Here is a 22,594-nt window from a genome sequence, read left to right as displayed (position 1 = left end):
ACATGTTCCCGACGATTTGAAGTTGAGTCAGGACATGTCAATCACTTCTCCCCAATACATATAAGATCTACCTGTACCTTTCCTCATATCGATTATAAGCACCCCTCGTGCTTCCTAACGAGAATATGTGCATTTTTTTTTATGTATTCAAACCACTTTAATCTCGATTTCCCCATTTTGTCCATACATTCTTATCTTTCGCTACATGCATCTTATGAACCTAAGTTCTTGACTAAATAAAACTTCGCCCCATATAACATAATCGACCTAACCATCAATTTTCGCATAACTCCAATTATATTCAATATGAAAATACTATTAGTTTGTTTGATCAAATTTTTTCTTTAAGTAAAATAACTTTACTCTTATAAGTAGAATACAAGTATATTTTAAAAATTTGGATCAAGCACAAATTATGACTTTAGAATTATCAAAGTGTATTTTAAAAAATTGATTAATCAAACACAAATTTCTACTCATAGGATACACTAAATTAAAAATGATATGTGAATAAATACTAAGTTAACAGTTTATGGTAAAAATTCACTTTTGAGCGTCAAATAAGGACTATATTTGCAAAATCCTTAGATAAAGCTCCCCGTTAAAACGATCCACCGGCCCGCCGGAAACTTCCCTCCGTGATCAGAAAAAGCTACATATGGCAACTCACAGTTGAGTGACCTTTCCTCCATTAGAGCTCCGAAGCAGCATCCTACTACTACTGGTGTGATTTTGCTTCAGAGCAAAACATACTAATCTCTACTGTTTCGCTCACTTCCACGGCTACAAATGGATATACTTTTCGCTCAGATCCAAGCCGATCTCCGTTCAAATGACGCACTCCGTCAATCAGGAGCTCTTTTACAAGCTCTACAACAATCCGCAGCCGGAAGAGACATCTCCGTCATCGCTAAATCCGCTGTTGAAGAGATCGTCGCGTCACCAGCTTCCGCCATTTCGAAAAAGCTAGCATTTGACCTAATTAGATCCACTCGTCTTACTGCTGACCTTTGGGAAACTGTTTGTACCGGAATTCGTAACGATCTCGACTTTCCTGACCCGGACGTTACTGCTGCTGCTGTATCTATACTTGCTGCTATTCCTTCTTACCGTCTTGGTAAGCTTATTTCTGACTGTAACAAGCAGATCTCTAGCTGTTTTGATTCTCCCAGTGATAATCTCCGTTTTGCTATTACTGAAACTCTTGGTTGTATCCTTGCACGTGATGATCTGGTGACATTGTGTGAGAATAATATGAATTTGTTGGATAGGGTTTCTAATTGGTGGAATAGGATAGGGCAGAACATGCTTGATAAATCTGATGCTGTTGCGAAAGTGGCATTTGAGTCTGTAGGGAGATTGTTTCAGGAGTTTGAATCGAAAAGGATGAGTCGTTTGGCTGGTGATAAGCTAGTGGATAGTGAAAATTCTGTTGCTATTAGGTCTAATTGGGTTTCTTCTATGGTGGATTTTGTTTGGAGAAGAAGGAATGCGTTAATGGCGCGGTCATTGGTTCTCCCCATAGAGAATTTTCGAGCTACAGTTTGTCCGCTTGTGTATGCTGTAAAGGCAGTAGCTTCGGGTTCGTTAGAGGTGATCAAGAAGTTATCGAGGTCTTCCAAGAATGGGAATGCAAGTTCATTAGACACTGTGAATGTGGAGAAGTTTGTGGGTGTGTCTGATGTTGTTTCACATTTGGCACCTTTTCTAGCATCATCACTGGATCCATCATTGATATTTGAGGTGGGGATTAACATGTTATACTTGGCTGATGTTCCTGGAGGGAAACCCGAGTGGGCATCCACATCCATCATTGCAATTCTCACTCTTTGGGATAGACAAGAGTTTTCTTCTGCAAGAGAGAGTATCGTTAGAGCTGTTGTCACCAATTTGCATCTTCTTGATCTCAGTATGCAGGTTGGTGAATCCACTGCCTTCTTGTTTGTCTTCTTTTGAGGACAAATGGAAATTACTGATTTGGCTTATTAACAACATCAATCTTGTAGTTTCTATGATCCTCTATGATGATTATATCTGAAATGATTACGTCACTTCACTGTTCAGTAGCAGTTACTGAAATCATGACCCGTTAAAGTATTACATTAATTATCGATCTAAAAGAGAAAAGGTATAACATTAATCAGAATACATAGATGATTAGGAATCATTCTTAGATGTTTTAAGCTCCTTACAAGAAGAACAAAGATTGTATTTTTGTTATTTTGTTTTCTCATGATTAACTGTCACGTTTTGGCTTCCATCACAAATTTTGTCATGACGATACTTATAAATATACTGGATATGTTAACTTCTCAAAAAAATAAAAATAAATCATTGACTGGTATAACTGGATTTCCTGATGCATGCTACTATAATCAGTTCCCCTGCCTCAGTTTTGCATTATGCTAATGTTTGCTGCAAGTTGTTCAGCAATCTAGTAGGTGTATATTACTGTTCAGAATATATTATGCTCTTGTTTTTGAAGTTTCCTTCTCAAGAATTTTACGTTTCAATTTGAATTGATTGAACACAAATGGTTTCATTTAAATCCTGTTGGTAGAGATCTCCTCTTCATTTCCTTCATCCTTCTTTTCATCTGGCCTTAGTTTAGTATACTCTACCTTTATTCTTTTGTTTTTTCTGAACTCAGTGCAAACTACTTGGAGTTCAGTCTTCATTTTTGCTTGTTAGTTGCTGGTTGGTTTTAAAAGAATTGAAAAGAGAAAAATGATAGGACTCTAATTTCACCTCTTGGTGTTCTAGCTGGTCGGGCATATTTGCAGAAACATTGTTCAGTTCCCATTTTTCATCACCTCTGTGATCTTGGTATATCGCAGTCAGATCTTTTGGTGATTCAATTGTGCATTTTGTTAAGAATTATTCTGATCTGATCATGAAGGAGAATTGATTTACTTTCATGATGATGGCCTTGTCAACTTTTTGTTCAGTCATTGTCTAGAAAAAACTTATCTAATACATTTACTTTCTGCAGGTTTCTTTATTTAATAAGCTGCTTCTTATGGTGAGAAACCTGAGAGCAGAGTCAGATCGCATGCATGCATTAGCATGCATTTGTCGAACCGCTCTCTGTGTTGATCTTTTTGCAAAAGAGAGTGTTAGAAGAGGGCAAAAACCTGTTCCTGGAACCGATATTGCTTCACTTTTTGAGAATGCAAGAATAAAAGAGGACCTCCATAGTGTAACAAGTAAAACCTTGTTTAGAGAAGAACTAGTTGCAATGCTGGTGGAGAGCTGCTTTCAGTTATCACTGCCACTTCCTGAACAAAAAAATTCAGGTATGGAGAGCAGAGTTATTGGAGCTTTAGCATATGGAACTGGTTATGGTGCATTAAACTGGACAGAACCAGCTTTGGAAGTGGTGGAAGTTTGTAGACCATGTGTCAAATGGGATTGTGAAGGTCGAACATATGCTATTGACTGCTATTTGAAGTTGCTTGTCAGGCTTTGTCACATTTATGATACAAGAGGAGGTGTGAAAAGAGTCAAAGATGGGGCTTCTCAGGACCAGATTCTGAATGAAACGCGGTTGCAGAATTTGCAAAGGGATCTTGTCAAAGATCTACGTGAGGTTTGTTGAGCTTTTATAGTTATTTAATGACACATGTAATATGCAATTTGTCCTTGGAGATTGTTCTAGCCCATGGAATTGTATGTTTTAAACTTTAATTGCCTTTTGTATTGCCAACAAAACCAAAGTTACTCAAGATGCCCAAGTATTATGTTGTGTTTACATATGCTTAATAAGTCTTACAGAAGTTCTTGTTTAGCTGAGCCTACCTCATTATATCAGCCGTCCTAAACCAACATGAAGTTTTCATCTCTGGTACTGAATGCTTTTGCATTATTCTAGCTTAACTTTTCTTAGTTTTTTTCCTATGCTAAGATGATATTGAGCTGCACAGAGTTTGTTCATCAGCATGTCATCCGCTAAAGGAACTCTACACCTTCTCTGACTATGTCCCCCTTCCTTCATAATACTGAACTGAAGGGAAGGGGAGAAGGTAAAGCTATATATAATCTGAAGTTATTCGGGGTGCTTTTCTTCCACAATTGAGTTTTATTTAGTAATTTCTGTTCTACTTCAGGCTCACCTTTGTCATGTTCCAACCTTCTGTACTACTTCACTAACCAGGTGACATATTGTTTCTTAAATTTGTCTGGAACTTGCATCTTGCAGGTGAACACTCCTAGAATATGTACTCGACTTATTTGGGCTATCTCAGAGCATATTGATCTAGAAGGTTTGGATCCACTTCTGGCTGATGATCCAGAAGATCCCCTGAATATAATAATATCAAATATCCACAAAGTTCTCTTCAATATAGATTCGTCTGCCAGCAGCACAAATCGCCTTCAAGATGTTCAAGCAGTTCTTCTGTGTGCTCAGAGGTTGGGATCACGTAATCCCAGGGCAGGGCAATTGCTAATAAAAGAACTTGAAGAGTTTAGGACCAATGCATTAGCTGACTCAGTGAACAAACATCAGTGTCGGTTAATACTGCAGAGGATCAAATATGTCACCAACCACTCGGAAAGCAAGTGAGTTGGATGTTACTCTTTTCTCTCAGTTGATAATGGTAATATAATGTAGATCAGATGCTTCCCATATCTGATTACCCTGTAAAACGACTGAAATGAAGGGAAAACTCTTCATATAAATTTAAACTCCTCAAAATCATTTGGCTTCTATATCTCTATTCAGAATCCCTCATCTGTTTTGGAAAAATAAGCTCCTATGACTATGAGATTGTGGGAGTTAACCTGAAAGGATTAGATTGTAGTCTATTCCTAGTTAAACATTTAAACTTCTGCTGTCAGTATCCCCTCGGTTCCTCCAGGAAGTGGGGGGAGGTTTAGTGTTTAAAATAACATAATCTGTTTAAGCAAATATGAGGGGTTTAGTTGGTTGTAGGATACTTCATCAGAGAAGTTATAGACTTTCTTAGCAATTGGATGATACGTCATTCTCTAGAGAATTGTTGGATGATATTTCTATTTTCTTTTATCTTTCCAAGGTGGGCTGGGGTTGGTGAAGCAAGAGGAGATTATCCATTTAGCCATCACAAGTTAACAGTTCAGTTTTATGACGCATCTGCTGCTCAGGACCGAAAACTGGAAGGATTGGTGCACAAGGCTATTTTAGAGCTTTGGAGGCCTGATCCTAGTGAGCTAGCTCTATTGCTGGCTAAACGAGTAGATTCTACTTTACTCAAGGTTCCTCCTAGTGCATATACTTTGACTGGCAGCAGTGATCCTTGTTATGTTGAAGCATATCATTTGACTGATCCAAGTGATGGAAGATTTACTCTGCACTTAAAGGTCAAGATCTCTACTTCTCTTTGTTGTTATCAACTTATCGTTGATTTGTTTCTTCTGTGCGCTGTATCTTTGAAAGCATTTACAAAAGGTTTCTTGCCATTATGGCATCCTAGCAACCATGTCTTGGCTGTAGGACAATTGTGATCAGCTTCCTGGTGGTAGATGGTAGAATGCATATAGTATACTTCTGATGAACAAAGTTAAATCTTGCTGAGATATTTTTTTCATAAAGAAAAAAAAGAAAGAAATAAAATATCTTGCTGAGATATTTTGGGATGGAAGGACAGTTTCTCGTTACATTCTTACTGAAATGATGAAGAAGAGTTTGGATGTTTGGTTGGCAGGGAAGATGGGATGTATTATGTGGTGGTAAAGGCAAATCCAGCTTCATTAAATGAACATTTTGAATCATGCTGCAGAGCTTTAGGGATGTTGAGATACTTTTTTTTAAACATTCGAACTGGAAAGAAGAGTTTGGCTATAGTGCTTAAGACTAGTATAAAATGTACTGGTATAGACCAGTACAAAGTGCAACAAGGAACGTCAATTATTCTATAAAGTTATATCTACCTTTTTTTAGTAAAACTATTTTAAAAATATTTATCGTGTTTTGATAGGAAGAACTTTTAACGACACGTCTTTTCTTGCTTCAGTTAGACGAAACACAAATTTTGTGAATGCAATTGATACCTGTTACCTTAGTAACTAGCTATTCTATGTTTAGACAAAAACAGAGAAGAACAAACGGAATAGACATTGAACTCAAACATGGGCATGAGTGGATTTTTTCCACATCCATTTGATCTTCAGTTCGATCAGCAATCATCGGAAGAAAAGTTTGATCAGCAACCCACCCCTGACCTGCATTAAATATTCAAAAATTGAAACCTGCCCCTGGCATAAGATCTCCCCACCATGCCCTGCATAAACTTTAACCAGCCCAGCTATGCATCCACCCCACCCCATTTCCATCTCTTCTTTTCACTATATATATTGAGCAATAATTTGCAAATACTTCTTTCCCTATTAAGGCAACTAGCTAGTGCTTTATAAAAAAAGTCTCATATGATATCTTTGGACAATTCTATGCAACCCTACCAATTGACTTAGATCTTGCTGTGTCTCATTTATAGTATCCCAATTATAGTTTTTTCATGAGTAATTACCAAATAGGAGTGAACTGCTGAATAAACACGCAAGCAAATAACATGATAACAAGTTCATTAGCGCATCTTGCTCTGAAATGCAAGGGAGGTGGACAACAAACCACAGATAACATGATTGGGAATGGTGGTTGGTTTACCTGTGAAGCTAGCTGCACTTACAATTAATTTGATCGATATGTTTGAGATCTTTGATGATTCATCAAATATCCCATAATTGGTTAGTGGGCCATGGGGGCAGCCTTATTGTTATGTGCTTACAAATATTTTGATGAAATATGAGTTGCATTGTTTTAGGAACCATTGGTCAGGTGAATCACTATTTATTTTTAATTTTCGTAAATTTTGGAGGCAGCATCCAGCAACAAATACAGTGTATTTGCACCTTTGCGTGAACAACATGGTTTTCATTGTACTAACAATCATAGTGTTTGCAGGTTTTGAATTTGACCGAGATAGAACTTAACCGGGTGGATTTAAGAGTTGGACTTTCTGGTGGATTGTATTTCATGGATGGATCTCCTCAAGCCGTACGCCAGCTGCGGAATCTTAATTCACAGGTTAACCAATGTTTGATTCTTCTGCTAACAGAAGGCAAAACTATTTTGCTCATTATTATTACTATTTTTTGTCCACCTTCTAGATGCATCTTCTCATGTGACTTTTGTCTAAAAATGTATTATGACTATGGTTACTGTCAAATGCTAACTTGATAAAATTAGTACAGTTTTTCCTGGAACAGACATTACAACATTAGTGATTTGGATCATTGAAGTAGTAATTGAATTGCGTGTAACATATTGTTTCTATGTTGCTCAGACAGTCAAGACTCTTCCAAAATGTCACTGGGTGCGTATCAGATTCGTCAAAATTATTGCATTTTTTGAGAATCCGACACAGGCGCAACTGAGTTTTTGGAGAGTCCAAGCAACATAGTACTATTTAGCAATTTAAATGGCTTGAAAGATGACAATATTATTTACTTAATTAAATCTTCACTATGCCTCATCACACATGGGACAATCTTTTTGCGTAGACCAAGTACATAAAATCCTTTTAGGCTATAGGATGGGGAGAATCAAACCTAAGATCTCTGCATGCTCTAGTATCATGTGAATTGGGTGAGTTTTCTCATGTAAAAAGTTCCATTTGTTTTAGAGGAATCATGCCTATTTAACTATCTTATTTTAGGTTACTACAGATGGCATGCTGTAGTGTCAGTTGTTAATTGATAATTGGCACGCTAAGATAGAAGTCAAGGTTCATGAATCTTTTTGTTGTTGTCTGAGGTTTCTAATCTTTTTTCTTTTTTACCATATTCACCACTTATCAACATTGAAAAAACCATAATTCGTGTTTTCAGATACTATACAAATACAATTATAAGCCTAGATTGTCTCTTGCATGTCTGTTGTGGTTACACCTCTATATTTTAGCTTGACATTTGAGAAGGAAGAAGAAATATGTAATGGTTAGAGATCCCAATGACTTGTTTCAAGTCTTAAAATTTCATTTCCCATATTGAAAATACAAAATAGTGTAGAAACTTGTATTGGTTGTTCCAGGTTTTTCGGACCAACATCGCCTCTTTTTTACAAGGCAGTTCCCTACCTTCGATTGGGCCAAAAGATTGGGTGGGTAGGGGGTAGGGGGGATAGGGACGGGATCTTTCTGATGTACCTGAAACCTTTTATGCTTATTTCGTTTGGCTCTAAAGAGTTGCTTGATTTTGAATAACCGTTTATATTTTTCATTCATTATCCGTATACATTGAATCTTGGACCCAAATGTTCATTTGTGGTACTCTTGACATTGATAGCTTCCTCTTCAGTCATGACTGATAATTGACTGGACTTGCATGAATCCAGGAACCAGTACTCACCAGTGTTACTGTGGGTGTTTCCCATTTTGAGCGTTGTGACCTTTGGGTTCAAGTACTTTACTATCCTTTCTATGGTTCTGGTCCTTCTGATTATGAAGACTCTGAAGAGGATCCACAAGTTATGAGACAAAAGAAAAGCATGAGACCTGAATTAGGGGAACCTGTCATTTTGAGATGTCAGCCATACAAAATTCCTCTGACCGAGCTTCTTTTGCCACACAAAATTTCACCAGTTGAATATTTTCGTCTATGGCCTAGTTTACCTGCAATAGTTGAGTGTACTGGCACCTATACATATGAAGGAAGTGGATTCATGGCCACTGCTGCTCAGCAATATGGGGAGTCTCCATTTCTAAGTGGCCTGAAATCACTGTCGTCCAAACCTTTCCATCGAGTTTGCTCGCACATCATCCGTACAGTTGCTGGATTTGAGGTCAGTAACTTCTTTCTGAAGAGTTTTTTTGGTCTTCTGATTCTCTTTTGAAAGAGTTTTACTATGTTGGATTTAGAAGTCATCTTTAAGTTTTCAGGCACTTCTGATTGGGCATTTTACATATGAACTATTGGGAACCCCTAAACTGTCACCGTTTTGCATGTTCCATACATAAACTATTGAGTGTTCACCGATCCCCCTAAACTACCGTGAACTCAATATTCCAATCATCTCCCACACACCTCTCAACAAGTTATGCCAAACATTTTGCCCATATTCAACCAGTGATTTTTTTAATATAAAGGAAGCAATAGGCCAGGGGATAATAGGAACACCCAATAGTTCAGATATAAAACTCGCAAAATGACAATAGTTTGGGGTGGGGGTAACTTATTGTCTGAATTTATAATTGTTCAAATTCAATATATTCCATATTTTCTTTATCTCATTGCTGTTTGGTATTGAACAGCTCTGTTTTGCTGCTAAAACCTGGTACGGAGGGTTTTTAGGCATGATGGTTTTTGGTGCAAGTGAAGTGAGCAGAAATGTGGACCTTGGCGACGAGACAACCACAATGATGTGCAAATTTGTTATCCGAGCATCAGACGAATCCATTACCAAGGAGATTGCTTCAGATTTTCAGGGTTGGTTGGATGACCTAACTGATGGCGGTGTTGAATACATGCCTGAAGATGAAGTGAAGGTAACTGCTGCTGAAAATCTAAAGATTTCAATGGAACGAATAGCCTTACTAAAGGCTGCAAGACCTCGCCCAAAGTCTCCAAAATCCGAGGATGAAGAAGAGGAGGAAGAAGAAGAAGACGATGATAACAATAAGAACGATGACATACTTAACGTTGAAGGTGGTAAAACTAAGGGACCAACTACTTTATTCAAGTTGACAGCAGAAGAAGCCGAGCATCGAGCACTTCAAGCAGCTATTATTCAAGAATGGCATATGCTCTGTAAAGATAGAAACACCAAAGTAAACTAATTTTTTTTGCTTATTTTCTTTTGATATATTTTGGTTTGATAATTGATTTAGAAGTTAGTTGATTGAAATGAGTTTCAAGTTTGTTTTTATGTAATTCTAGTTTATTTCTTTTCTCCCAGTTTTGTAATTTCTATGTACCTTTTTGAAGCCTGTAAATTAATTCTATTACTACTACATTTTTTGTCTGTTCAAATGAACTTTTTATCTACCCTTTGTTTTCATAATTTAATTTCTTCTTCATAGTTCATGTTAGGATATTGTGAAATATTGACAGTTTGATAGCCAAAAAAATAATTTACTTCATAATATTAGATTAACAAATATCATTATATTATACATGTATATCCCAAATACTTGCTGCATACATCAAAATACTTATTTTTTTATATTTTCATGACAGAAAATAAATCATATGTATATCATAAAATTGTATATTATATTAATTTCTAAACATGGTATATATGAATTCAAAACAAACCTAGGAAAAAAAAAAAGAAGAGCAAAAAATAATTCTAGTGAAGACATGGTGGAAATATATATTTTAAAAGCTTATGAAGAAAAATAAAATAATTGAAAAGATGACATGTTTGTTTTATCTCATGAAAAGTTGAATTAAAAAATAAATAAAATTAAATATAGAGTAGGTAGGAAAGAACATGGAGAACAATAAAATTTAATGTATAACTTAATGAAAAGTAAAAAATTATTTAACTTGTTGAACAATAAAAGATCACTAATTGAATTTAGAGAATATGGAAAATGCACGAGTACCCCTCAATCTATGTTCAAAATTTTAGAGACACACTTATACTATACTAAGGTCCTATTGTCTCTTGAACTTATTTTATAAATAGTTTTATATCCCTTTTCAGCCTACGTGACACTATCTTGTGGGCCCAGCGCGCGTTGATATTTTTTTTCAAGCTAGTGCCATGTAGATCGAAAAGGGATAAACAATTTTTTATAAAATAAGTTCAGGCAGAAATAGAACTATAGTATAATATAAGTGTGTTTCAGAGATTTCGGACATAGATTTGGAGGGGGATACTTATGCATTTTTTTCATAAAAAACACAATATAATTAGTAATAAATTTCTTTGCTGGTCTGTTGTTATTTTATTTGTAGCTAAAATTTTTTTTATTGCTAATTCATCACTAAGTAAGATCATCAATTAATTTTACTATTTAGCTATAAATTTATCCATCGCTAAATTCAATTTTTTTTAATAGGTGAAAGATGTGGGCAATTATAAGAAAGAGAATGGGATAAAAATGTTATGTGCAACAATGAAATGGAAATTCATTAATTTTCGCAAGCGGTTCGGTACAAATGAAAAGAAATTTTGAGTAAATGCGTTTGGAACTTGCAATTGAAAGAGACAAAAACACAGTAATACCAAAAACTCGATGAAAATAAAAGACTTCTAGCTGACAAGATAGTACACAAAAAAAAGTTAATTTTAAATAATTTGCTAAATCTATCTCCAAACAGAATGATATTAATAACTTAAGATTACTAGCTTCTTATCTCCCTAACTAACCCTAAAAAAATTCATGTTAGATTACAACAAAATATTTATCTCCAAACAGAATGTTATTAATAACTTAAATTACCAACTTCTTACCTCCCTAACTAACCTTAAGCTCCATGTTTTCATATTAATTTCAGATATTTTTTTTAAAAAAAATACTTTCGAAATTTACAAATTATACAAGTCATAAATGTATATGTAATCATAAATTATCTTGTTAAAAATGAAGTAATATATTTAAAATTAAATTATTTCTGCACAGAGAATATTTTTTTTTTGAAATAAACTAAAATTGAAAAATATGTCATATATAATGTAAAGCTTCATATTAAGTAGTAACTACACTTGATAAGCTCCAAACTAGGATTTGTGAATCAAATTCAAATGAAACAAAATAATCTTTTAATTAAGGTTTTCAAAGTATCATTTAATCATCTTGAAATCAAATAAATGACTATTTATTATACTTCCTATGATTTAAAAATGTAACAATTCAATTTAAGAAATTGTCAACCTTAATTTTTATACTTTATTTTTACTTTATTCAAGAAACTTCAAAAGCTTTACAACTCTACAAAAAGCTAAAATAGTAGTAATTCCAAGCCAAAAATAGGTGAATATCTTTATTACCATCTTATCTCCAACTAACTAACTTATTAACTCTTTCATTACTACAAGGAATTTTTTTTCAAAGTTACTTTTCCCACCATGAAAACTTGACATTAGTCTTCAAAAAACTTAAGAACATGCAGAAAAATCCAATGCTAAAACCTCCCTCGTCTTGACACGAATTCGTATCTGATAATAGTTCTCTCAAGTTTTCTAGTATAAAAGCTCGGACCTACCATATCGATTTCTATGTTCAATCAAAGTCATATATTGTGAAGAAATGTTAATACATTAGAGCTCACCTCTATGACTATTAACTTTCATACAATGAAAAACTCATTGACTATGTTTAACAAGCATTTTCGTGTTTTTCTATTTTTTCTTGTGTTGTTTTTCTCTGTTGTTGGAGCGCAAGAGCTTCTTTTAAATGGAGATGTTTCAAAGAATTCGCAAGTAGGTAGAACATCTGTTCGAGTGTATACTAAGCCTGCATATGTATACACACCTAAAGAACCTTTATTGTCTATCTACGAGACTTCTTCAAGTCCACAGAGAAAACCTCCTGAGGTACCTAAATATCCTTATCAAACATATAGGCCCTTTCAGAAAGTGTCTTATGAAAAGCATCATCAACCAAAGGTCTATAGGACATCACTGTTGAAACATCTACCAAGTTCAGCGTATGACCAACCTCCTCCTGCATCTCCACCACCTGTTCAAACACCTCCTACTTACCCACCTCCATCAAGCCCACCACCTACTCCCGTTTATAAATCTCCACCAAGTTCACCGCCTCCACCTCCACCAAGTCCACCGCCACCTCCACCAAGTCCACCGCCTTCTCCACCAAGTCCACCCCCGCCTCCTCCTGTTTATAAACCTCCACCAAGTTCACCGCCTCCACCTCCACCAAGTCCATCACCGCATCCTCCTGTTTATAAACCTCCACCAAGTTCACCGCCTCCACCTCCACTAAGTCCACCCCCGCCTCCTCCTATATACAAACCTCCACCAAGTTCACCGCCTCCACCTCCACCAAGTCCACCCCCGCCTCCTCCTGTATACAAACCTCCACCAAGTTCACCGCCTCCACCTCCACCAAGTCCACCCCCGCCTCCTCCTATATACAAACCTCCACCAAGTCCACCGCCTCCACCTCCACCAAGTCCACCCCCACCTCCTCCTGTATACAAACCTCCACCAAGTCCACCGCCTCCACCTCCACCAAGTCCACCCCCGCCTCCTCCTATATACAAACCTTCACCAAGTCCACCCCTGCCTCCTCCTGTATACAAACCTCCACCAAGTCCACCGCCTCCACCTCCACCAAGTCCACCCCCGCCTCCTCCTGTATACAAACCTCCACCAAGTTCACCGCCTCCACCTCCACCAAGTCCACCGCCTCCTCATGTATACAAACCTCCACCGCCTCCACCTGCACCAAGTCCACCCCCACCTCCTCCACCAAGTCCACCCCCGCCTCCTCCTGTATACAAACCTCCACCAAGTTCACCGTCTCCACCTCCACCAAGTCCACCACCTCCTCATGTATACAAACCTCCACCGCCTCCACCTGCACCAAGTCCACCCCCACCTCCTCCACCAAGTCCACCCCCGCCTCCTCCTGTATACAAACCTCCACCAAGTTCACCGCCTCCACCTCCACCAAGTCCACCACCTCCACCTCCACCAAGTCCACCGCCTCCTCCTGTATACAAACCTCCACCGCCTCCACCTCCACCAAGTCCACCCCCACCTCCTCCACCAAGTCCACCCCCGCCTCCTCCTGTATACAAACCTCCACCAAGTTCACCGCCTCCACCTCCACCAAGTCCACCGCCTCCTCCTGTATACAAACCTCCACCGCCTCCACCTCCACCAAGTCCACCCCCGCCTCCTCCTGTATACAAACCTCCACCAAGTCCACCCCCGCCTCCTCCTGTATTCAAACCTCCACCTCCACCAAGTCCACCGCCTCCTCCATCAAGTCCACCACCGTCTCCTCCAGTTTATAAACCTCCACCAAGTCCACCGCCTCCTCCACCAAGTCCACCCCCGCCTCCTCCTGTTTATAAACCTCCACCAAGTTCACCGCCTCCACCTCCACCAAGTCCACCCCCGCCTCCTCCTGTATACAAACCTCCACCAAGTTCACCGCCTCCACCTCCACCAAGTCCACCGCCTCCTCCATCAAGTCCACCACCGTCTCCTCCAGTTTATAAACCTCCACCAAGTCCACCGCCTCCTCCACCAAGTCCACCCCCGCCTCCTCCTGTTTATAAACCTCCACCAAGTTCACCGCCTCCACCTCCACCAAGTCCACCCCCGCCTCCTCCTATATACAAACCTCCACCAAGTTCACCGCCTCCACCTCCACCAAGTCCACCGCCTCCACCTCCACCAAGTCCACCCCCGCCTCCTCCTATATACAAACCTCCACCAAGTCCACCGCTTCCACCTCCACCAAGTCCACCCCCGCCTCCTCCACCAAGTCCACCCCCGCCTCCTCCTGTATATAAACCTCCACCAAGTTCACCGCCTCCACCTCCACCAAGTCCACCGCCTCCACCTCCACCAAGTCCACCCCCGCCTCCTCCTGTATACAAACCTCCACCAAATTCACCGCCTCCACCTCCATCAAGTCCACCGCCTCCTCCATCAAGTCCGTCACCGTCTCCTCCAGTTTATAAGCCTCCACCAAGTCCACCCCCGCCTCCTCCTGTTTATAAACCTCCACCAAGTTCACCGCCTCCACCTCCACCAAGTCCACCTCCTCCTCCACCAAGTCCACCCCCGCCTCCTCCTGTTTACAAACCTCCATCAAGTCCACCACCTTCTCCACCAAGCCCACCACCCCCTTCACCAAGCCCACCACCTACTCCCGTCTATAAACCCCCATCAAGCCCACCGCCTCCTCCACCAAGCCCACCACCTACCCCTGTCTACAAACCTCCACCAAGTCCACCCCAAAGCTCACCAGGGTATGGAAATCCTCCACCTTTTGGTCACTATTAAATGAATAATAAAACTACTTGTAACAGTTGGATTTGTTTCAATTGTATTACGTATGTTTCTAAAAATAATCTTGTGATATAAAGTGGAATAATCCAACTCCATTTGTTTTTATCCGTTTGTTCCTCCTATTCACTTGTTCCTACTTTGTTTAATGAAATTTGCATACAGCCTTTGAGTTTTGTTATTTCATAGTTGGAAGTGGTTGATATGTCCATTAATAAAAGGAGCAACAAAAATGATTTGTGACCATTTCGTGTGTCATTTACACTGTTTTTTTCTTTTTGGTCGTAACGAATCAAAGCGAAGCCAATGAAAATTTATATTTTCTTATCATAATATTTTACTAATCAGGTTCGAATATGTTTTTTAGTTTCGAAAGAACTTATGGCCGATTAGACATAAGTTTTATTGTTACAAGGCAAATATTATAGACCGTCAAACATGCAATTTTATGCAATTTCGTTCCATGATTCATATAAAAAGCAAAACTTCTCCCACACAAATATATTTCTTGACTTTAAATTTAATACAATAATGTTATTTGTTCCGTTACGTGATATAAATAAAATTTGAAGAGTCAATCAAATCTCTTAGTATGACTTTTAAATATTTGAAATCATTAACAATAATTGTGATTGTTATAATTTATATGCACTCTTCAAATAGTACGTTACTCTTCATGTTCCAGTGTCATTGATAGAATTTCGAGAGTTTGAGATATTTTTTATAAATATTTTAAATTAACTATCGTGATGTGTTCGATGTTGTTCGACTATTATATACCGTTTAAGTGCATGATATTTTTAAAATATATAGTCAAATTTTAAGTTATTAAAATTTATAATGTTTTTAACATAACTTCAGAATATACAATAAATTTAGATAAAGTAAAACTAAAATTGAGAAAAATACTAAAGTGAATCCATATACATTACCAATTGATCTCCAGCAAATTACTCCAATAAAATATTGTACAATGATGATGATGTCGGTCCTAAGAAAAAAAATGTAACTTTAACTACTTTATTTTTTAAACCAAACATTAAAGTATATAATATTTATTATTTTTACATGTCTACAAATATAAATATAGTACAATCTTTTATGAAGAGATATCTTCTATTATTCTTTTCGTTTATCTTTATTTGTTCATTATAGTAAAAATAATTATTCAATATTATTTGTTCTACTTACAAATTAAAAGATAATTTTCTATGTTGTATGAATTTTACCATTTGTATTAATTATTAAATACAATTAAATATATAATATATGTAATATAATAATATCACCTCTATTATTTATTGTTTTTAAAAATATGTGTTAAGTTAATAATGACAACTATTATTAAAGAGAAAAAGTATTAATTTAGGGCAAAAGTTCTTTTACATGGTTGGCATTTAGAAGTTTGAATTCTTAATTAAATTCATTTACTTTTTATATACTAACTAATTGTGTAAATACTTTAACACTACATCAAATCACTTAATAATTTTAGATGGTTACATATAATAACAAATAGAATTAGTGGTAAATAATAAAACATTCCAAGTGAAATATCAAATCACTTAATAATTTTAGATGGTTACATATAATAACAAATAGAATTAGTGGTAAATAATAAAACATTCCAAGTGAAATTTTATTTTTAATTTAAAGTATGATTCTTTATGCATCCAACTGTCGTTGTTTTGTTTATCGATTTTGTGACGTGTGTGTGCATAGCAAAGACAAGTAAACACCCTTGAATGAGCTGTCCTAATATAGTGTTTTCTCCACCATTGGTATTTTTATGTGTCCTATTAGTAAGGACTAAGGTATCAAGTATTAAAAATAATAACGATAACATATTTTGTATAGTTTTATAAGTAAAATTGGTATAATATATATGCGGAATTTATATTTATCAACGCGTTATGATATAGATTAGTTGAAGTTTAGTGCATTAAACCGTCTGAATCACATATTGCATGACCTATTTGGGGATGACGCTCTCAACAAGAATTTTTCCATATTCAAGATTCGAGCAGAAATCTCATATAAAGGTGAAATAGTTTGATCACGATAATACAATCCATGATGGTATAAGTATATGTGAGTGAAACAAATAGATAATTAAATCAATTTTATTTCCACTTTAGCTTTCTATAATATTTTTTTAATCCTCTTAAAGTCTCAATCGACACACTTAAAGAAATAAAAAAAATAAAATGTTCTATATTGGAATTATGATTGGTTTGGTTTAAATGAACTAGTTACATTACCATATGGGAAAAATATTTAATAAGATAATTGTTAAATCGGTGATATATTTTCGAATTCTTAAAAAAATAAAAATAGAAGAGTCCATACTCTTTTTGAGTTTAAAAAATTTAAATAAATGTTTATACACGTAAAATAATGTGTTTTAAGCATATTTGATATGAAGGAAAATATTTCGTAGAATTAAAATTAATTAACTTTATGAACCATACATCTTTATTTTAGATTCCAAAAAAAATACTTGAAAGTACAAAAAACAAAAGAAAAAGACTTGATTGAGACATCACTTGAAAAAAAACAGAAAAAATAATAATAAAAAACAAAATTTGACTTGTTCAAAATAAGAAATGATTATTAATGAGATTAAAAAAAAGATACAACTAAACCTAAATATTATTATTGGGACAACTAATTAAAACCGTGTGGAAACTTTTCAATCAAATAAAAATAAAATTTCTCAATTCACACGTTAACTCTATTGTCCCATTTTGTGGAACAATTACTATAAATATATAGCAAATGCAAAAAAAAAAAAAAAAACAAGAAAGAAAAAAAAGTAGATTTTTATTTTTTAATTTCAAAGAAAAAAAAAAGGATTAAAATGGTGGAAATTATTTCACCAGGATTTAGATTTTATCCAACAGAAGAAGAATTAATATCTTTTTATTTACATAAAAAGCTTGAAGGAAAAAAGCCAGAGCTTGATAGAGTAATTCCAGTTGTTACTATTTATGATTTTGATCCTTGGCATCTTCCAAGTACGTATAACTTCGATATTATCAGTATAGTTTAACATGTTATACTCAATTTAATTATCGTTTTTATCGAAATTATTTATTAATATTTCATTCTGTTTTGACTTATGTGACTATCTTTTAAGTATACAAGTTCATTTCTTCATCTTCACATATTTCATGATTATAATTCTGAAGTTTAAGTTATATGTATCGATAGGGTTTATATCAAGTTAGTTCTTATTGTAGAAAAAAGATATTTACTTGTGATTAGTGTTTCATTTGTCTCAATTTATGTGGCATGTATTTTCGACCTAAGTACGTACACGAATTATCTTCTTCTATCTTCATTCTTGATCACCATTTTAATAAACCAATTTTTCATATATGGTTACAATTTTGAATTTAAGTTATATACACGAATAATATCGTCAATGTAATTTAATATGTTACTGTTTAATTTAACAGTATAGAGATTTAAACTCTTCTCTGAATACTCGACTTAGCACGAAATTTGAGAAAAAATAATTAGTAGTTTAAAATCAAACACAAAATTTTTTCTTGAAACCAGTTACAATAACAACATATATCTGTAACACTATATCTGAACAAAAGACATTGGTTGTATAAACATGTTCGACTGTATCATATAAATTGAGACAGATAGAAATATCTTATTATAAATGCCTTGATTATGCGACAAACTTTTGTTTTTCTATACTGTCAGTGCACAGAAGTTAAACGACGTGTAACGTTTTGTTTTTTTATGTAGAATTTCATGGGGAATTGTGCATGGGAGATAGAGAGCAATGGTTTTTCTTTGTGCCAAGACAAGAAAGAGAAGCTAGAGGAGGAAGACCATGTAGAACAACAAATTGTGGTTATTGGAAGGCAACTGGTTCACCAAGTTATGTTTATTCATCAAATAATAAAGTTATTGGAGTTAAAAAAAGTATGGTATTTTATAAAGGAAAAGCACCAACTGGTAAAAAAACTAAGTGGAAAATGAATGAATATAGAGCTATTCAAGAAGAAGTTAATTCAACTCTTGCTATTCCAAAGGTAATATTATATTTTACTATCATTACTACTTTTCTTTTTTTTTCGATATCTCTCGTATCTTTTTTAAATTTATTTAGCAAAAGAAAATGATTTTCTTAAGTCGAAGCAACAGGAATAAAAGTAAAATCTATATATATGCTGTTATTTTTAGACTCTAGATTTTACCTGTGAATAATTATAACGAAATATACATTATTGTTGTGTTAAAGTATTTGAAAAGGGAACTAATTCTTTTCTATTATCTTCAATTAAGATACTTGTAATCTTATTATGGATATATTATTGCAAACTAATCTTTATAATAAAAAAAATATTAATTTCAAATGGAATAAACATTCATGGTGGTTATATATTACACCCCAACTTTTATAATTATCCCTTTTTTTAATATTACACCCCAACCCCTAACTTTTATAAATATCCTTTTTTTCTTATGATTTATTTAATTATTTAACAAATTAAGTTTTAAACTCTATTTTATATATATATATATATATATATATATATATATAATGTTTTAACAATATTGTTTTTTCATGTGTATAATTATTTAGGCTATGTACTTTATTTAAATAAGCTCAATTTTTGAATGAGATAAATTTGACAGGTCAAAGCTGAATTGATAAATCAATAGATCGTAATTTACTCAACCTTATACGAGTTAAGACATGTTATAATTTGATGAGCTAATTTTGTCATTCGTTTATTGCAGTTAAGGCATGAAATGAGTTTATGTCGAATTTACGTTATATCGGGAAGTTTTCGAGCGTTCGATCGGAGACCAATTGCACCAACAATAACAAGGGAACCATCAAAATCAATTATAAATCAAGGTGGAATTTCTATGGAAAATGTCACTAAAATGGAGGCAATAAGTGATGAAAACTTATTTATGGAAGAACAAGATTATGTTAATCTTAATCATAATGATCAAATCCCTATTATTAATCAAGAAATTAACATCAACTCACACAACAACAAGAGGGTTAAAAGTAATCTTCATGATGAGACTCTAATTAGTGGTTGGGAACAATTTAATTGGATGTAAACTCGATGTTTATTCTGGGATCTGATTAAATTTGATTTATGTTCGTATAAAATTTATCATAGAAAAAATCACTCGATATTGAATTTTTTCCAGAAACTGAACTCGAAACAACAGAGTAGAGAGATTTTATCCGTCTGATATAACTATCGATAGTAAAATTAATTTCTATTTCTTAAGGGTTAAGAAAGGGAAAAATTTAGGGAAAATATTAGGATGATTTCATTATAAAATCAAACATGTAACTTGTACTATTTTGATAAGAATATTTTATTATAATATTTATAATTTTTATGAAAGTAATATTTTGTGTTGTGTTATGTTATATTATATTATATATATTTTTTAATATAATATTTATTATTATAGCTAAAAAAATATCGAAATAAACGTATCCCTAAAAGAAATTTGACTTATATACGACATTTCATCTAAATACAACTTTCGTGGAAAGTGTCTACCAATAAAAAAAAAGAATAATTATCCTTCGCTAACTATTTCTTTCGTTTAGTTTTATTTGTTCAATATTATTTTTACGTATCATTTTTGTTATCATTAAATATATTTTTATTTTAAAATACATCACTTTTACTAGTTCAATTTTAATGACATATAATTCATTTATCATCTTACTCCTCCGTTCGTATCAATCTTAATTTTTGAAAATAGTTATATTATGTTACTCTTTTTTTTAATTTCTATTTATCATTATATTAAAAATAAATATTCATCTTTAACTTATTAGCATGTCAATAAAAATAAAAAACATATATAGGAGTATTAGTATTTTTAATTAAATCATTAATTATTTATTTCTAAATCATTTTTCAAGATTCAAGATTAAACATTAATTTATAAAATGAATATGTACTGTGGTAAAATGAAAAAAAGCAATCATATTAATTATTATTTTTTAAAGAATATTGGTCGAGTAAAAATAAAGAGAATTAAATATTCATTTTAAAAGTTTTATATAAAATTAATTATGTTTCTTTCATGCTCTATTTAGTATTAATATCTATGTAAAATATTCAATGAATACAAATGATATCTTAAGTCATAATGAAAAAAAAATCAAAAACCCTTTTAATTTAAATTTTTTTCAAACAAATGCGTGAAAGAAAAACACGGCAGACAAAATATTATATTATTCTTTGAAGATGGAGAAAATGTTGTCGAAATTTCCATCATCTTAACATGTTAAAGGAAGGAAATTTACATTTACCATTATGAGATTTTCATCGAACACCAAACGTCAGATAATTTTTTTTTCTAAAATTATTTACAATAATATATTTTTAATAGTATGATGTGAATATTTTTTCCACATAGAATTTGGAAGATTTTGGTATCCACATGAGTGGATATGTCCACTAAAATATCACTCAAATAAAAGTCTTTTTTTTCAAGTCAATTTCGAAGACTAGGTCATTCTTCCAACTTGTTAACACTGTTTTTATTTACATAAAATTAAAATTAAAATATGATAGATTATACCAAGTCTATAATAATTAAGTCACTATCAATAACAACACTTTTTTCTATCAAATTTAGTTATGAAAATCAAAATTCGATATTACACGTGTAAATAACTCTTCAGACAATATATTTACGAGAACTTAGTAACTTTCATTTAAATCTTAATTACACAAGCATATAATAAGAAATTTACTAAATAATTGTAAATATATATATATATATATATATATATATATATATATATATACATACATATTTTTATGCGTTATCATATTAGATAGATGAAAAATATAAAAGCGGTTAGATTCTCATTTCTACTTTTTATTTTATCGATTTTATTTGAATTGATTGATTAATCAGATTATCATTTTAACTAATTATTATCTTATATATTCAATTTCTTATAACTTTATGATTAATTTGAGGTCGATGTAGAGTTATGGACATAGAAAACTAGATATGAAGGTAAGAGATATGATTAAACAAAAGATATTGAGTTCTCGTAAATTTATAGGTAAAGCTCTGAAGATACTAATAAAACGATGTGTGTGTTTGTGTTTTGTCTTGTTAGATAATTTTCCACAAACATATTGTAAGTTGCATTGTGTGGTCTGCTTAATTATTTGATAATTTACATTAATGAAATAGTCAATATTGTCAAGATTAGTTAATTAATTAGGTGCAACATTAAATTCTGAAAACAACATTTCTTTGTTGATATGACAATTAAGTTTATGAAATTTTGGTGTTTTCTTTAAGTCTTTTTTGTCTTCAAATTTTGAAGTCTTATACTCCTATTTAGTCTTTTGGTTAATATCAATAAATTATTTCTGATTGACGGAACTAGAGTTTAAATTTTATGAGTGTTGAAGGCATTTTTATCTGAGAAGGAGGTTTCGTCATTCGGTTTTTTATAAATGATGTTAGGAATGACCTATTCATCCTTAGAATTCGAAATAATAGAGACTTTAGCTGAATATCGATTAATAATTAGAAAGTTTTAGAGGAAATTAAAAAACATGATGAGTAGAAAATCCGAGAAAT

At 33.8% G+C, this 22,594-nt stretch overlaps 3 protein-coding genes across 3 annotated transcripts; all 3 read left to right on the top strand.

The window, feature by feature from the left end:
* Positions 1–510: 510 nt before the first annotated feature.
* LOC101264178 (protein TPLATE) lies at positions 511–10,020 on the top strand. The gene is made up of 7 exons (XM_004251023.5): positions 511–1,917; positions 2,993–3,589; positions 4,199–4,560; positions 5,037–5,340; positions 6,941–7,063; positions 8,372–8,818; positions 9,288–10,020. Exons 1-7 carry the CDS (start codon positions 790–792, stop codon positions 9,810–9,812), a joined length of 3,486 nt encoding a protein of 1,161 aa, XP_004251071.1. The 5' UTR covers positions 511–789; the 3' UTR covers positions 9,813–10,020.
* A 1,942-nt stretch (positions 10,021–11,962) lies between these two features.
* On the top strand, positions 11,963–15,159 carry LOC104644807 (proline-rich extensin-like protein EPR1). The gene has a single exon (XM_010315292.4). It carries the CDS (start codon positions 12,260–12,262, stop codon positions 14,966–14,968), a length of 2,709 nt encoding a protein of 902 aa, XP_010313594.2. The 5' UTR covers positions 11,963–12,259; the 3' UTR covers positions 14,969–15,159.
* A 2,477-nt stretch (positions 15,160–17,636) lies between these two features.
* LOC101263872 (NAC domain-containing protein 90) lies at positions 17,637–20,374 on the top strand. Its single transcript, XM_004251022.5, has 3 exons — positions 17,637–17,988; positions 18,737–19,026; positions 19,739–20,374. Exons 1-3 carry the CDS (start codon positions 17,832–17,834, stop codon positions 20,072–20,074), a joined length of 783 nt encoding a protein of 260 aa, XP_004251070.1. The 5' UTR covers positions 17,637–17,831; the 3' UTR covers positions 20,075–20,374.
* The last annotated feature ends 2,220 nt before the right edge of the window (positions 20,375–22,594 follow it).

Source organism: Solanum lycopersicum, chromosome 11 (assembly GCF_036512215.1).
Source record: "Solanum lycopersicum chromosome 11, SLM_r2.1".
Classification (NCBI taxonomy): domain Eukaryota; kingdom Viridiplantae; phylum Streptophyta; class Magnoliopsida; order Solanales; family Solanaceae; genus Solanum; species Solanum lycopersicum.
This window is presented reverse-complemented; position numbering and strand designations above follow the sequence as displayed.